At 40.3% G+C, this 16,318-nt stretch overlaps 2 protein-coding genes and 1 non-coding gene across 3 annotated transcripts in view; all 3 read right to left on the reverse strand.

The window, feature by feature from the left end:
- Window positions 1–2,274: 2,274 nt before the first annotated feature.
- On the reverse strand, window positions 2,275–2,742 carry LOC141628751 (secreted RxLR effector protein 161-like). Its single transcript, XM_074441848.1, has one exon. It carries the CDS (start codon window positions 2,740–2,742, stop codon window positions 2,275–2,277), a length of 468 nt encoding a protein of 155 aa, XP_074297949.1.
- Window positions 2,743–3,065: 323 nt separating this feature from the next.
- Window positions 3,066–16,318, reverse strand: part of LOC141628752 (uncharacterized) — a 34,204-nt gene continuing 20,951 nt past the window's right edge. The window contains exons 6-11 of the mRNA XM_074441849.1: window positions 5,695–5,943; window positions 5,413–5,577; window positions 4,819–5,310; window positions 3,990–4,220; window positions 3,614–3,734; window positions 3,066–3,502 (exon numbers count right to left, since the gene is read on the reverse strand). Of these exons, the coding sequence (XP_074297950.1) occupies window positions 3,066–3,502; window positions 3,614–3,734; window positions 3,990–4,220; window positions 4,819–5,310; window positions 5,413–5,577; window positions 5,695–5,943 (1,695 nt within the window). The remainder of the gene's footprint in view (window positions 3,503–3,613; window positions 3,735–3,989; window positions 4,221–4,818; window positions 5,311–5,412; window positions 5,578–5,694; window positions 5,944–16,318) is intronic.
- Window positions 14,983–15,089, reverse strand: LOC141634677 (small nucleolar RNA R71). Its single transcript, XR_012539402.1, has one exon. It is a non-coding gene; the product is annotated as a small nucleolar RNA R71 (small nucleolar RNA).

The raw sequence follows: 16,318 nt of genomic DNA on the forward strand, positions 1-16,318 counted from the left end.
AACGTCAAAACACAAAAACAACACTCGGTCGAGTGTAACAACACTCGGCCGAGTGAACACTACTCGGTCGAGTATACATTCATACTCGGTCGAGTATACATTCATACTCGGTCGAGTTATCACAAACAGTAGCGACTGCTAATTTCCATCAAACAACACTCGGTCGAGTTCTTGGCTACTCGGCCGAGTACTCCATACTCGGTCGAGTACCTGCCCTGCTCGGCCGAGTTACGCTATAAACAGGTTTACAGATTACGATTCCCCTATCATGCTCACTATTCCCGCAGCAAATACGTAAGGACTTAAAAGCCATGTTATAATCACGTCAGCATGCAATGCATATATTAAAACTTTAATACCATATTGTAACCATATCAGCATCCAATTTGCACATATGCTAAATCCAACATTGAAATCACAACCCGTTTCATCTACCACTCCTCCCATCACAACAATTAAGAACTTCAACACACATATTTTCAACTATCGACTTTTACCAACATGCATCTTCACATACGTGCACATACAAAGCCTAGTTCTCATCACACTCCCCCATGTTACTGGCTCGAGTCAGTAAGGGCCAATGTGCGACTCCGGGACGTCTCCCGAGTCTCTGCGGTAGCTCCAAACAACTCTCCCCGGGTTCATTTTATTTAGACTCCCTAGGTTCATTACATTCATTTGTTTAGGTGCCGGAATCTTCGGCTCTGATACCACTTTGTAACACCCCCTCATACCAAGGTGCCTTACCAGGACCACCCTACCATGAAAGTGCGTTACCATATCGGTTGCCCGAGGTTAGTACATACCAAAAGCGTCTGAATTGAGCACTATTATTAAAGTACTGTGAAATGTAAAGTTTACAATATCCAAAACCAAATACTGTTTAACAAAATACAACTGTAAAGTCTTAACATTAAAGGAAACTCCACTAAGACTCAGACGGTGATGCTATGACTCGTGGTGACAAATCTCCCAAGACAATCCCCAAGCTCTCACTAGCAATACCTGTCAAGCCTGCTCACCATCCCCGAATGGATCACCGCAGATTCCACAAATAACAACGGGGTCGGTTACTCAATAAACAATACAAACAAATGCAATAATCGTCTGATCATCATCAATTCCCAAACATCCAAGCTCACATAGTAACCGACTACACACCAAATTGTGTAGCCCGCCAGATTACCCATCACAACGGGTAATCCTCGCCGCCGATGGGTGACCGCGGCCGATCCCACCTAGTCCAGCTCCTCCACGAGCGACATCGATCCTCGTCCTTTAATGTGCACATCCCCTCCCGTGGCGGGTTCCACGGAGGGCGAACTAGGGTGTGAAGCCACTCCCGCAAGTGACTCCACCACGATCACAATCACATGACATCACAGTCATCTCAATCCCCTCACACCAACACATCACAAAAACCTCCATTCTACGATGATCAAAAGACGACGATAATTACAACAACATGTCATGTAAAGCACGATGGCGAGTAGGAAACCCTACCTTAGCAATCAACAAAGAAGATGCAACACGAACAATAAAAAAGGCTCCTCTACGAAGTCTTCTCCTATACAACGATCATGCAACACGATTACACTTTGTACAATTCCCAAAATCTTCTTCTCATATAAATGTACAAAGAACTCACAAAAGTACAAATAATCACGAAGATAGAACTTACCAACGATTAACGAGAACTTATACGCAAGAACCACGACGATTATCCACACAATGACGCTACGAAATGCTTAAGAGGAGGATTAGGGAATGATTTGGGTGTGATTAGGTTAACGTAGAAATGATAAAGCTTTTGAAATGATATTAGAAATCGCGCGGTTGTAAAAATACCCTAAACATTCCCTAATCAAACCGTCGAAATAACACTCCGCTAAACCGGACACTCGGTCGAGTAAGTGCATACTCGGCCGAGTGTCCAATACTCGGTCGAGTATTCACTATACTCGGCCGAGTATTCCTCGGCAGAACCAAAATAACACACAACCAGAGCACTACTCGGCCGAGTAGGCTCTACTCGGTCGAGTAGTCACCAAGGAAAATCCGTAGTGTTACAAATACTCTAAATTGATTTCACCTTCTCTTTGCGAGTCTCGCACATAATGATACTTAATCGTGAAATGCTTGGTTCTCTTATGACACAGAGGATTCGTCGCAGTAGCAGTAACAATAGCAGACATGCTGTCACAAAGTAATCTTGTTGGAGTAAATTGTTCTTTACCCATATCTTTGAGAACTTTCCTCAACCAAATTGCTTCAAATTGCTTGATTCATAGCTGTACATGCGGCTATGTATTCTGCTTCAGCTGTTGATTGAGCAACATTATCTTGTTTTTCTGATTGCCATGAGAATATTCCACTTCCTAGAGTAAATGCATAACCTGATGTACTTTTCATATCATCAATTGATCCACCCCAATCACTATCAGAGTACCCAACTAATTCTGATGTTTTAGTTGGTTTGTACCAGATACCTAATTCTTTAGTGCCTTTTAGATATCTTAAAACTCTTTTTGCAGCGGAATGGTGAAGTTGACAGGGGCTTTGCATAAATCTTGATAAATGACTTGCAGAAAACATAAGATCGGGTCTTGAAGCTGTTAAATATAATAAGCATCCAACGATACCCCTATAAGTGCTAGGATCAACCTTTTCAGCTCCATCTTCTTTACAAAGTTTTTCATTTATAGCTAGTGGTGTGGACATAATTTTGCACTTATTCATCTTGAATCTCTTTAAGATAGCTTCTGCATACTTTACTTTCTTTGTGTTATATAGATGCCTTCACATGTTTGTTTTACTTCTAAACCAAGGAAGAAGTTCATCAAGCCTAGATCTGTCATTTTAAATTCTTGTCTCATATGCTTCTTGAAGTCGGCAATCATTGCTTCATTATTCCCAGTAATGATCAAATCGTCAACATATAGGGATAAAATCATCAAATCTGATTTTGTATGCTTTACATACAAAGTGGGTTCACTTGGACTCCTTTCAAATCCGAATGTCAGCAACTACTCATCAATTCTGTTGTACCAAGCTCGAGGAGCTTATTTTAATCCGTATAGTGCTTTCTTGAGTTTATAAACTTGATTTTCTTTTCCATCAATAACGAATCCATCTGGTTGTTCGACATATATCTCTTCTTGGAGATAGCCATTTAAGAATGCGGACTTTACATCCATCTGAAAAATATTCCATTTATGTTGAGCAGCTAAGGCAATTAAGATTCTTATTGTATCATGCCTTGCGATAGGAGCAAATGTCTCGGTGTAATCAGTACCATATTGTTGAGAGTATCCTTTTACAACGAGCCTTGCTTTGAACTTCTGAATAGAGCCATCTAGATTAAGTTTTGTTCTATAAACCCACTTGACTCCAACTACATCTTTATGTTTTGGTCTTTCTGTGAGATCCCAAGTATGATTTTTCTCCAGCATTTTTAGCTCCTCCTTCATCGCATTTTTCCACTCTTGATGTTTTGAAGCTTCAATATAGTTGTTAGGTTCATAAGCAGCATGATAACATGATTCAAATTGAACTTCGGTGACTTAAGCTGATTCATTATCTTTATATAAGTCAGCTACAAGTCGTTTACCTCTTGGTCCTGAATCCGAAGAAGATTCAACATCATTTGGTGTTCTAGGTGATTCATGTGGCGTTCTAGGAGAATCTGGTGGTGACATATCAGGCGGAATTTTATTATTGCTATTTTCCCCCTGTGTTTCATTGTGCTCGAAAGCATTCCAAGGCATTGCAGGTTGCCTTTCCACTCTTTCTTCATCCCAGTTCTAGTAGGAGTTTTCATCTACTTCCACATCTCTACTAATCGCCAGTTTTTGTGTCTTCAAATTTAAAAGACGGTAACCTTTGTATTGCAAGTTGTATCCTAGAAAGATGCCACGCTCTGCCTTCTCTTTTAATTTTTGTCTTTTTTCTGCAGGGACATGTATGTAACATAAAGAGCCAAATACCCTAAGGTATTTTACAATAGGTTTCTCGCCTGTCCAAGCTTCGCATGGTGTTTTATCCCTCACTGCCTTAGTTGGACATCTATTCAGAAGATACACGGCTGTCTTAACAGCCTCCGCCCAAAATCTTTTTGGCATTTTCTTCTCAAAAAGCATACATCGAGCCATTTCCATAACTGTTTTATTCTTACGTTCAGATACACCATTTTGTTGTGGTGTGTACCCAACCGTAAGCTGATGTGTAATTCCTTCATCGTCACAAAGTTTATCAAACACATTTGATGTATATTCCTTACCTCTATCGAATCGAATTCTTTTCATTCTACATCCACTTTGATTTTGAACCATGGCTTTGAATTTCATGAAAACAGTTGGTACTTCCGAACGTTCTTTGAGAAAATATACCCATTGCATCCTTGTAAAATAATCCATAAATAGGATGAAATATTTGTTATTCTCATCAATGGGTGTCCTCATGGGACCACATACATCGGTATGTACCAACTCAAGTTTCTCTTTTGCCCTTCATGCTTAATTATGGGAATGTCTCTCTATGCATCTTCCCCAACTAACACCCTTCACAAACCTCTTTTTCTAGGGTCATGGGTGGTAGATCTCTAAGCATATTCTTTTTATGGGGAAGTTGTAAAGCATGAAAGTTATATTGGCCTAACCTTTTATGCCATAACCAAGAGTCATCCTGCTCCATTCTATTTACCTATTCTTTTGGATTTTTCCATAAAAGAGGAAAACACTTATTTTTCATTTGAATTTTAGCAATCTCTTTTCCTTTTTGATCATATATATTGCATGAATTTCTTTCAAAACTTACCGAATATCTATTTTGCATCATTTGAGGAACACTTAATAAATTTGAACCAAGACTAGGAACAAATAGTACATTTTGAAAGCGTGTTCCCTTCTTTGTTTGGACGACTATAGTTCCTTTGCCTTTTGCCTCTATGGTGGAGCCATCACCCATTCTCACAGGAGAATTCATAGAAGTGTCAATGTCGATGAACATACTTCGATTGTTGGTCATATGATTTGTGCACCCACTGTCAATTAGCCAAACATCATTATTACTTCCCAAAGAAGCTTGACATGCAATAAAGAGGTGATCTTCAAAAGTTCCATTCTCACAAACAATTGCTTTGGCTTGTTGATCTTTGTGCCAACAATCCTCTGGCTTATGGCCGAACTTTTTGCAAATATCACATAATATTTTGCCTTTATTCCAACAATTTTTCTCCATATGATTAGTCTTCTTACATATTCCACAAGGTGGAAATCTGCCTTTCTTTTCCGTCCCATTGGACTTATCCTTAAACATTGACTTATTTTTGTTGTTTTTATAATTTTATGTTCTCTGTTTATGCTTTGCATGAAAAGCACCTTCCAATGAGTTTTTAGTTCTATCGGATACCTTTTGTTCATGGGCTTGTAAAGACCCGAATAATTCTTGAGGAGACAATTTCTCGAGGTCTTTGGACTCTTCTATAGCAGTGACAATGAAATTAAATTTGTTGTCTAAGATGCAAAGGACTTTCTTAACAATCCTTTTATCAGTGATATCGTCATCACCGTAAACCTTCATTTGGTTAACTAGGTCCATGATTCAAGATGTGTAATCTTTCATGGATTCTGATTGTTTCATCCTTAAGTTCTCAAAGCCTCTTCGTAAATTTTGTAGTTTTATAGCTCTTACCTTTTGCGAGCCTTGAAATTCCTCTTGTAGGGTATCCCAAATTTGTTTTGCGGAAGATGTATTGATGATTCGTGGAAAAATTGTATCACCAATAGCAGAATGAAGATAAGTAGTTGCTTTTGCATCCTTCATTATTAACCTTTGTTCATCAGCACTTAATATTAATATTTGTCCAGATGCTGGTTCGGTTTTAATATATCCTTGTTCAACTATTTCCCGTAAATCTAGTGCACACAACAATGCCTTCACCTTGATACACCAAAAATCGTAAATTTCTCCAACGAAAATTTGTACGGAAGGAACTGCTGAACTAGATGAAGTGTAGCACCCGCGAATTTTCTATTTTATCATTTATAATTTAATTAACCATCCTATTACTTTATTTATATTTTTAAATTGCTTAATTTAATTAATTATATTTTTAAGCCTAATATTCATAAAATTTTATTTTTAAGGTTTAATTTATATAAAAATAATTATATTTAGTCGGACAGTAATAATAGTGAAAATAATAATAATAATAATTTACGTCTAGTATAAGATCGTCACGTCTCACTTTTAAACCTAAGTAAATCGTGGACCAACCGAAAATCAACAACACATACACACTCACGTACTCTCTTACACCCTATCCTTAAACTAATTATTTATTTCCCTCTCTCTCTTCCCCCCCACACTCTTTCTCTCTCTCTCTCCACCCCTTCCCCTTTCTTTTTCGAAAGATTAGCAGCAAAACAACAACAACAATACAGTAGTAACTCACAACCATGAACACATCGACATCCTATCTTCAACCTCAGATTTCTCCCTCATTTCTCAACCATTTCCATTGATTTTTGGGCCATTAGCTTCCTCTTTCCGTCCTTCAACTTTCTAGGTAAGAAAGTCTCGTTTTTGTGGTGGTTTTGAAATAACCCACCTTATGAAAGTTTCGGTTTTAAGCCTTAATGTTCCGTTTTCTTGCTCCTTGATGAAGGATTTGAAGACCCGGAGGAAGACTCGTGCCTTGTGAACCGTTTATTTGAATATTAAAGAGCTTTCAAGGTAACGGTGAAAGGTTACTCGACAAAGTGTCGAAATTTCGTCCCTTAGCTCGGTTTTATACCTTTATTTGTCTTAAAGTTTGGTCCTTTATGTACCTCTCATATGTGTGGTTGAATATGTGATTTTATTAATCTTTTACAAGCTTGTTTGAGGTAGTTTTCATGGCTTGGTCTCTCCTATGAAGTTCGGGTAGGGGACATTTTAGCCGAGTACACTTCCGTCTCAAATGACGAGTGAAAATGTCCTGTTTTACATAGTCGATGCGAGTCTTGTTGGAGTAAATATAGTGGCTATTAATCATGTGTTTATCGTTCTTTGTTTCCGTCTTAAACTCGTATTCCATACCGTCTTATATTGACTCGATATTGACTGATTTGGACCCTGTTTTGGGTGGCCGAAATGGTGGTTGTGTGGGCGGTTGTTGGCGGTATATGGTGGCTGTCTTGGTGTGCGTAGGTGGCTGTCTTGAGTCGTAATGTCAGTGTGTATTTCCGACTTAAGTATGCTCATGAATCCGTCTTGGTATATATATGTAATGTGCACTTGGGTAAGTGTTGGTGGCTGTGTGTTGGCCCGGTTTTTGGGGATTTTTGGCCATGGCTGGTGGCTGGCTGTGGGCTGGTGGCTTGGCCTCGGCCTGGTTGCACTTGGAGTGGTCACGGGTTGGGGTTGTGTGTTACACCCCGTATTCCTTTCTTCCTTGTATTTTGTTGTATTGTATTTTGTTAGATTGGGCCACTTTGTGTTGCATTTGTTGTGTGGTATTTTGTTAAATTGGGCCACATTGGGTTGTATTTTGTAGTGTTGTGTCTTGTTAAATTGGGTTGTCTGTACTTTATGCTATTGGGCCATATTATGTTGTGTTTGGGACTGGTTTATACTTTAGGTTATTGGGCTAGTTTTATACGATGGTGTGGCCTTATGAATGACCCGTTTGCGGTTATTTATATTTTATCCCGTGTTTTACATAACGTAAATTATTCATTACCGCCTGTTATATTTTATTTGACTGGCATGTATATTTATGAAAGGAAATGCTTATCGACATAATACAAGTATGGAAGATTTATTATAAATAATTACTTGTGAGGAGTCGTATTCTTAATTATGATAATGCCTTTATGATATACCTTACTGCTTGACTTACTTTTACGCCCTACTTGTGCCGACCTGCCAAGTATGGGTTTAGCTCATATCTTCCGCCTCTTTCGGACTGTCCTGCCGATTGTGGTTTCTCGACTTCCGATCTGTCGTTCGAGTCTTGGATGCGGACTGTCCTGCCGCATGTCGAATCGGGAACTGTACTGTCCCGAGAGTGTAATATTACGGATTTTCTTTGGTGACTACTCGACCGAGTAGAGCCTACTCGACCGAGTAGTGCTGTTGTTATAGTTTGTGTTGGTTCTGCCGAGGAATACTCGGCCGAGTATTGTGAATACTCGACCGAGTATAGGATACTCGGCCGAGTATACACTTTACTCGACCGAGTATCCGGTCTGGCGAAGCGTATTTTGACGGTTTGATTAGGGAATGTTTAGGGTTATTTTATATCCCGCGTCAGTTTCTAAAACCTTATTTTCAAACTTCATCATTTTACGTTTACCCTAATCACTCCCGAATCACTTCCTAATCATTACATAGCATCGTGGTGTGTGTAATCTTCGTGGTTCTTGTGTATAATTCCTTATCCTACTGTTGGTGTTAGGCCCAAATTAGCCTGGTCTGATTGTAACCTAGCCTGGCCTTATTAGGCTGATTGGGGCAAGCAAAGTCCGGGCAAGTACAGTTATTATTTGACAGGAGAAGAACACTAGAGGATAAATAAGCTGCTAAGGTCCAGGAAGAAAAGCCTGATAATGATATTAAAGTAGCTTGATGGAACTCTCCAGCAAGACGGCTGATCAGCAAGCAAGCAAGACAGTTATACACATGCCCTATTATCACGGAAGACATAGTCCAACTCTAAGAATAGTATGTTTCCACGTACCAGATCATGCAAAGGAATATAAGCCGAAGTTTGTTGAAGAAGACTGGGTCAAGCGGATAAATAGAAAATGTGCCCTATTTTCTAGCTAACAACTGGAAACGGTCAAGAAGAACGTTGGGTGGCATCCAACGTTAATTTTTGAAGAGTATAAATAGCATTATTTAACATTTGTAAAGGATACACATTATTCTCATTATTCACTACTGAATACCCATACTTACATACAAGATTTGTAATTGGCTTATCAAAGAAATACAATAACACTACCTATATTCAATCTCCATCTATAATTCTTCTATAATATTATCCCTAATTTGCAGAACTAGATACCCTAATTACTTTATAATCAAGCCGGATCCTTTCAGGGAAAGTCCTGCTAAAACAATTGGCGCCCACCGTGGGGCATCTAGTTCATTAATAAAAAAATTCCTTTTACCATTCTTCATTTAATATTCACATACAAAAATGGTAGAACTCACCCCTGAACAACAATTGGCGGCTGCCTTGGCTAAAATCAAAGAGTTGGAGACAATTCAAGAAAAGGCAACCAAGCGGAAAGCCAATCGAGATCAAGGAATCGAGTCTAACTCAAGAAGAAATTGGAAAATTAGGCTTCAGGCTCCAAGACCAGATTCAAACCAGGAATCCCATTCTCATCCATTATCAAAAACATTGACTTTTCCAATTTTGGAACTCCAGAGAAGGATACCCCATCCGGCACTCAAATCATCTCCAATGACGAAACAAACAAAACTGAAGCAGCAATAATGATGGCTATGCTTCAGGAAATTCAAAAACTCTTCAACAAAATAGAAAATATACCTGGTGTGCCAAACCCTGTGGCTGAAGTAGAAGTTGACAGCTTCACTGATTCACCCTTTGAAGATGAGATTGCAAAAATTGATCTCCCCAAGAAATTTACCGTCCCATCCATGAGAACTTATGATGGAACGTCTGATTCACAAAATCACGTTGCCATATTCAAACAAAAGATGTTGGTTGCCTCAATACCCAGTGAACTCAGGCAGGTCTGCATGTGTAAAGGCTTTGGTACAACCCTGACCGGAGCAGCATTACAATGGTTCATCAATGTCCCAAATGGAAGTATCAAGAATTTTGCAGAATTGGTCAATGCCTTAAATCAACAATTCGCGAGTAGTAGAGACATGGCCAAGAGACCCAGTAACCTGTTCAGGGTAAAGCAACTTCCTGAAGAATCTCTCAAAGAATTCCTGGCAAGATTTGTCAAAGAGAAGGTAGCCATTCCCAGGTGTGACGAAGAAACAGCAGTAGAAGCCTTCAGGCAAGGAGTCCTGCTTGACAGCGACATCTATGCAGACTTAACCAAAAAAGCCTGCCCAACCTTTGCCACTATTCAGTCCATCGCCTTGGAACATGTCAGATTAGAGGAAGATCTCAACTTCAGAACAAATTCGTCCGGAGGAAAGCAAGGCTATGGATACACTAACAGGAAAAGCTCCTACCAGAAAGGAGGCAATCCCAGATCAGCACCCTATTCCAGGCCTGAACGATCTGAAGTCAACATGGCACAAGAACACAATGGTAACCTTTCTAGCCTACCAACTATTCCTGAATATAACTTCTCTATAAATACTGCAGGATTAATCAAACGCCTGGAGAGCTTGGGGGACACGGTCAGATGGCCCAAAAAATCCGACAACCCCAGGAAAGATCCAACGAGATGGTGTGACTTCCACCAGGACATAGGGCACACCACAGAAGAATGCATCCAACTCAGGAAACAAGTAGCATACCTCCTAAAGAAAGGTTATCTGAAGGACTTAATCCAAAGAAACAAAGAACAAAGATGAAGGACAAAACAAGAGAGATTCAGGGAACGGCAGAGATCCTCCTCCTCCTCCCCCCATCTATGAAGTCAAGTTCATAAATGGAGGATCGGAAAATACGTGGTCCACCAGCTCGGCTGCCAAAAGAATATCCAGGGAGTCTAGACTTCAGCCCCTTCTTAGATCTAAGTCATTGCCTGCTATTACTTTTGATGATTCAGACTTGTAGGGAATATCAGATCTGCACCATGACAGCTTGGTAATTACCATGCAAATTGGCACAGCTAAGGTGTCAAGAATTCTGATAGATGGGGGCAGTTCAATCAATTTGGTGATGCTTGACGTCCTCAAAGCTATAAAGATAGATGAAGAGAAGATCATCAAGAAATCCAACGTCCTGGTTGGGTTCAGTGGAGAAACAAAGAACACCCTGGGAGAAATTAGCCTGCCAACCTATGTGGAAGGCGTGGCTTCATATGAAAGATTCGGGGTAATGGATTGCCTATCCTCATACAATGTAATCCTGGGCAGACCATGGATCCACAACGTCAAAGCAATCCCATCAACATACCATCAATGTGTGAAAATACCAACCGAATGGGGGATAACCACCATCAGGGGAGAACAAAGGTCGGCTCAGGAATGCTACACCCAGGCTTTGAAACCCTCAAAGTCAGGTAAGTCCCTTGCATAGCAATTAAAGTCACCTGTCAGGAAAGAATATATTGCACAATCACAGATGGAAACAGGAGAGGTCATTCTAGACCTAGAATTCCCTGACTGGAAGGTACTTGTAGGGTCAGATGCACCAGACTCGGTAAGACCCAATCTGGTCAGCTTTCTCAAAACTAAAATGTCCTATTTTGCGTGGTCACATTTTGATATGACTGGTATAGATGCTGATATTATAACCCATAAGTTAAATATTGACAAATCCTTTAAGCCTGTACAACAAAAAAGAAGAAAATTTGCTGCAGAGAGGCATGAAATCATCAACCAAGAAGTTGACAGCTATTGGACATGGGAATGATCAGGGAAGTAATGTACCCTGACTGGCTTGCAAATGTAGTAGTTGTCCAAAAGAAAAACGGCAAATGGAGAGTCTGTGTAGACTACACCGACTTAAACAAGGCCTGCCCCAAAGATCCATTTCCCCTGCCACACATAAACGCAATGGTGGATGCCACTGCAGGCCACGAGATGTTAACATTCATGGATGCCTCCAGTGGATTCAACCAAATAAAGATGCACCCTGCAGATCAGGATAGTACAGCTTTCATCACTGAAAGAGGAATATACTATTATACTGCTATGCCCTTTGGATTAAAGAATGCAGGTGCAACCTATCAAAGGCTAGTCAACATGATGTTCAAAGATCAAATTGGAGATACCATGGAAGTCTACATAGACGACATGGTAGTCAAGTCAAAAAAGGCAGAAGACCACGTCAAAGACCTGGAAGTAGCCTTCCAAATACTGGAGAAATTCAATATGAAGCTCAATCCACAGAAGTGCCATTTTGGAGTCTCAGCAGGCAAGTTCCTGGGCTATATGGTGACAAAAAGAGGGATAGAAGCCAGGCCCGAGCAGATCAAAGCCATCCTGGAGCTGGAACCACCTAAGACAGTCAAAGACATACAAAAGCTGACAGGGAGGATAGCAGCCCTAAATAGATTCATTTCAAGATCATCAGAAAGGTGCAAATCATTCTATAATCTGCTAAGGAAAAACAAGGACTTTCAATGGACCCCTGATCATCAGGCTACCTTTGAAGATCTGAAAACATATCTATCCTCTCCTCCCTTTTTGGCAAAACCAGTCAAAGATGAACCCCTGACAGTATATCTGTCAGTCACAGAAACTGCTGTCAGTGCAGTCCTGGTCAAAGAAGCAGACGGACAACAACACCCTCTTTATTACGTAAGTAAAAGTCTACTGGATGCAGAAATCAGGTATGGCCTACTTGAAAAATACGTTTTAGCTTTAATTATGAGTTGCACAAAGTTAAGACCTTACTTTGAAAGCCACCCTATAATAGTCAGAACCAATCTTCCTATCAAGGTCAGTACTTAGGAAACCAGAATTGTCCGGACGAATGTGCAAATGGTCAGTCCAGCTAAGCACATACAACATAACATTTGAACCAAGGACAACAATTAAGTCACAAGCACTAGCAGACTTTGTGGTTGATTTTACTCCAGCCCTAGAACCCGACCTAATAAAAGAAGTAAATAGACTGACCAACGACCAAACAGACCTAGAATGGACCCTATTTGTCGATGGTGCAGCCAACATGAGGGGCACAGGCCTGGAGGTAGTACTAAAATCGCCACAGGGGGATAAGATAGTACAAGCTATAAGCTGTGCATTTGAAGCTACCAACAATGAGGCAGAATATGAAGCCCTAATAGCTGGATTAAAGGTATGTATTGACCTTGGTGTACAAAACCTAAAGGTACGTACTGATTCCCTTCTTATTTCAAACCAAGTAAATGGAATATATACTGCAAAAGACTTAAAAATGATGCTTTATTTGGAAGTTGTCCAAAATTTAAAATCAAAATTCCGCAATTTTAATATTGACCAAATTCCCAGGGACTTGAATACCCAGGTCGATGCCTTAGCCGGCCTAGGATCCAACTTCAGTCCCCTTGACTTTGACAAAATACCCATCGTACATTTATTAGAACCTGCAATAAATAAGCAAGATGAAAGTTTCCCAATATATGTTGCCAATTCTTGGACAAAACCTTACTACGATTGGCTACAACAGGGAATCCTTCCCCTAAATAAGCAAAATGCCAGGGCACTAAAAATAAAAGCTGTTTCATATAATATTATTAACAACGTACTTTTTAAGAAATCGCAGGCAGGACCATACCTCAGATGCCTGGAACCACAAGAAGCTGAACAGATACTATCAGAAATCCATGGAGGATACAGTGGAAATCATAAGGCGGAAGGAGCCTGGCAAGCAAGGTACTCAGAACAGGATATTATTGGCCCACTGATGCGACCATAATTAGCGCATATTTAGCCCCCGAATTAGCCTTGTTCCCATGCTTTTTAGTGCATACTTGGGTCATTTATTGTCTTTAGTTCTTTGTTTTGCATATTCTTTGAGATTTTGATCCCTTGGTTGGAAAGGAGTGTAAATCTTGCATTTTCATGGCAAAACGAGACTAAATTGATTGAATTCAATGACCAAGCATCAAGGAGAGACAAGATTAGAAGGCCTTTGTACATATGATAGTAGATGAGCAATGACGAGAAAGGATCCTTGCATCCCCAAGGAAATCCCCAAGGATTTTATGAAGAAAAGGGAAGAAAAGAAGAAGGAACAAAGCTGAGCAGCAATCCGAGCGGATTGCCTTGAATCCGCCCGTCCTCCACAGCACAATCCGTGCGTTTTCCTTCAAAGACGCCCGGGTAAGCAGCCACCAGAATCCGCCCGGATTCCCTTGAAGACGCCCGTCCTCCCCTGCTACAATCCGCCCGTCCCGACACCAATACGCCCGGATTCCAGCCCAGCACGAATCCGTTTCTTCAAGCTTTAAAGAAAGAAGCCCTTCCTTCGAAAAATACCGGCTTCTCCCTGCTCAATCTAAAAAGTGTAATTACTAGTTTAGCCCTTAGTTAACCCTAATGCATCCTCCACAACCTCACTAATACCTCTCAAATTCCTCCTAGCAAATCTCCTATTGTTTGTCAAGGTTCTTTCAATTTCACGATAAAAAATGGCGCCGTTGCCGGGGATGGTGTTAACTTGATTAAGATTTTCTTATATTGTTATTTGTTGTGTCTTTATTTGCCTTGGGGAAGTAAAACTCCTCAAGGTTTGTTCTAATTGTTTTCGAGTTGTTGATATTTTGCATGTCTAGAAGGTCACAAGGTGATTTGTTACCTTTTGATCGTGAAATTGAAAGAACCTTGACAAACAATAGGAGATTTGCTAGGAGGAATTTGAGAGGTATTAGTGAGGTTGTGGATATTTAACCAACTATTGAGTTCATCAACCCTTTTGCAAGAGAAGGTGAGGAGAACCCAACACAAAATACCCCACAAAATCAACCCACAATGCCTATGTTTTCATCACATTCCGTACCCACCGAGGAGAACCTACCCAATGGTACTCCCACACCACAACATTTGACCGGAAATTTTATTGCCAAATCCGCCTTTATCCAATTAGTCGAAAGGAGCCAATTTGGGGGGATGGCTTGTGAAGACCCTCATTCTCATATGGAAACCTTTTGTGACTATTGTGATGCGATTTCTCAAAGCGGTGTAACTCAAGACCAAATTCGATGGGTCTTATTTCCTTTTTCTCTAATCGACACTGCGAAACAATTGTTGAAGGGCCTTGATAAGGCCACTCTCGGAATAGATTCTTGGAAGAAGTTGGCTCTAGCTTTCTACAAAAAGTTCTACCCACCGGAAAAGACTAACATGCTAAGAGCTCAAATTACGGGTTTTAAGCAAATGGATGAAGAATCTTTGTATGAAGCTTGGGAGCGGTTCAAGGGAATTTGTCGCTCATGTCCTCACTATGGACTTAGCGAGTGGTTCTTGGTACAACAATTTTGGAACGGTCTATATGAAGATTCAAGGAACATTCTTAACATGGGATCAAATGGAATGTTCACCGAAGTTGATGACAATCAAACATGGAACAAGATTGAGGAAATGGCGGTCCATAACTCACAATATAGTAGACCTCGCAAGGCTACTAGAGGAGGAAGGCATGAAGTGGACTCCGTTACTCAATTGGGTGCTCAACTTAGTGCTCACATTGACACAATCAATTTGAAGTTTGAACAAGCTATGGCTAGACTTGAAGAAGCCTCAAAATCACCAAAGCATCATGTTAATGCCATGACGGCATCCTCATCAATCCCAAGTGGGATATGTGAGAATTGTGGAACTTTGGGACATGACCAAAGTGAATGTAGGGGAACAAATGAACAAGTGAATACTTTCCAAGCATACAAGAGTGGTACCCCTTATTCCAACTATTACAATGAAAACACCAAGTTTCATCCAAATCTCTCATACAAAAGCCAAAATGTTCAAAACCCTCAAACAACATACACTCCACCTCCCATGAGAAACCAAAATCAAAGACCCTTTTACAACCAAAACCAAGGTTACCAAAACCAAAATCCATACAATCACCAAAATGACCAAGGTTTTGATGTTCAAAAAGCGGTCCTCCAAATGCAAAAGAATCAACAAGAATTTTTCACTTAAATGCAAAAAGATAGCCAAGCAAAGGACACCACCATTAACAACATTCTAGCTCACACCAAGATGTTGGAAACCCAATTGACTCAACTAGCATCTTCAAGCTCACAAAGACAAAAGGGGCAATTACCACCTCAAAGTAATCCCCCAAGACATGAAACGGTTAGTGCCATTCACTTGAGAAGTGGTACAAGGTATGAAGCACCGAAGAAGCAAGTTTAGGATGAAGTTGTGGAAGCTAGTGATAAGGAAGAAATTGTGCAAAACTCCAAAGATGGAGAATCATCAAAAGAATAAATTTCAAAGAAAAATGAAGACAAGGTCAAGGAGAAGGAGCCCATTGTGATTAGACTTCCTTTTACAAGTCGTCAAGCCAAGCCCGAATTTGATGACCAACTTGGAAAGTTTATGGAAATTGTGAAGAATTTGGAAGTCTCAATTCCTTTCATGGAATTAATCAATCACGTGCCGGCCTATGCGAAATACATGAAAGGCATCCTCACAAAGAAGAAGTCGATCCGGAAACTTGAGACTATCGCCT

Source organism: Silene latifolia, chromosome Y, assembly GCF_048544455.1.
Source record: "Silene latifolia isolate original U9 population chromosome Y, ASM4854445v1, whole genome shotgun sequence".
NCBI classification, from domain to species: domain Eukaryota; kingdom Viridiplantae; phylum Streptophyta; class Magnoliopsida; order Caryophyllales; family Caryophyllaceae; genus Silene; species Silene latifolia.

What these genes read in the sequence shown, in the direction of transcription:
- LOC141628751 (XM_074441848.1), bottom strand. Translation starts at nt 2,742, where the DNA reads ATGAATAAGTGCAAAATTATGTCCACACCACTAGCTATAAATGAAAAA.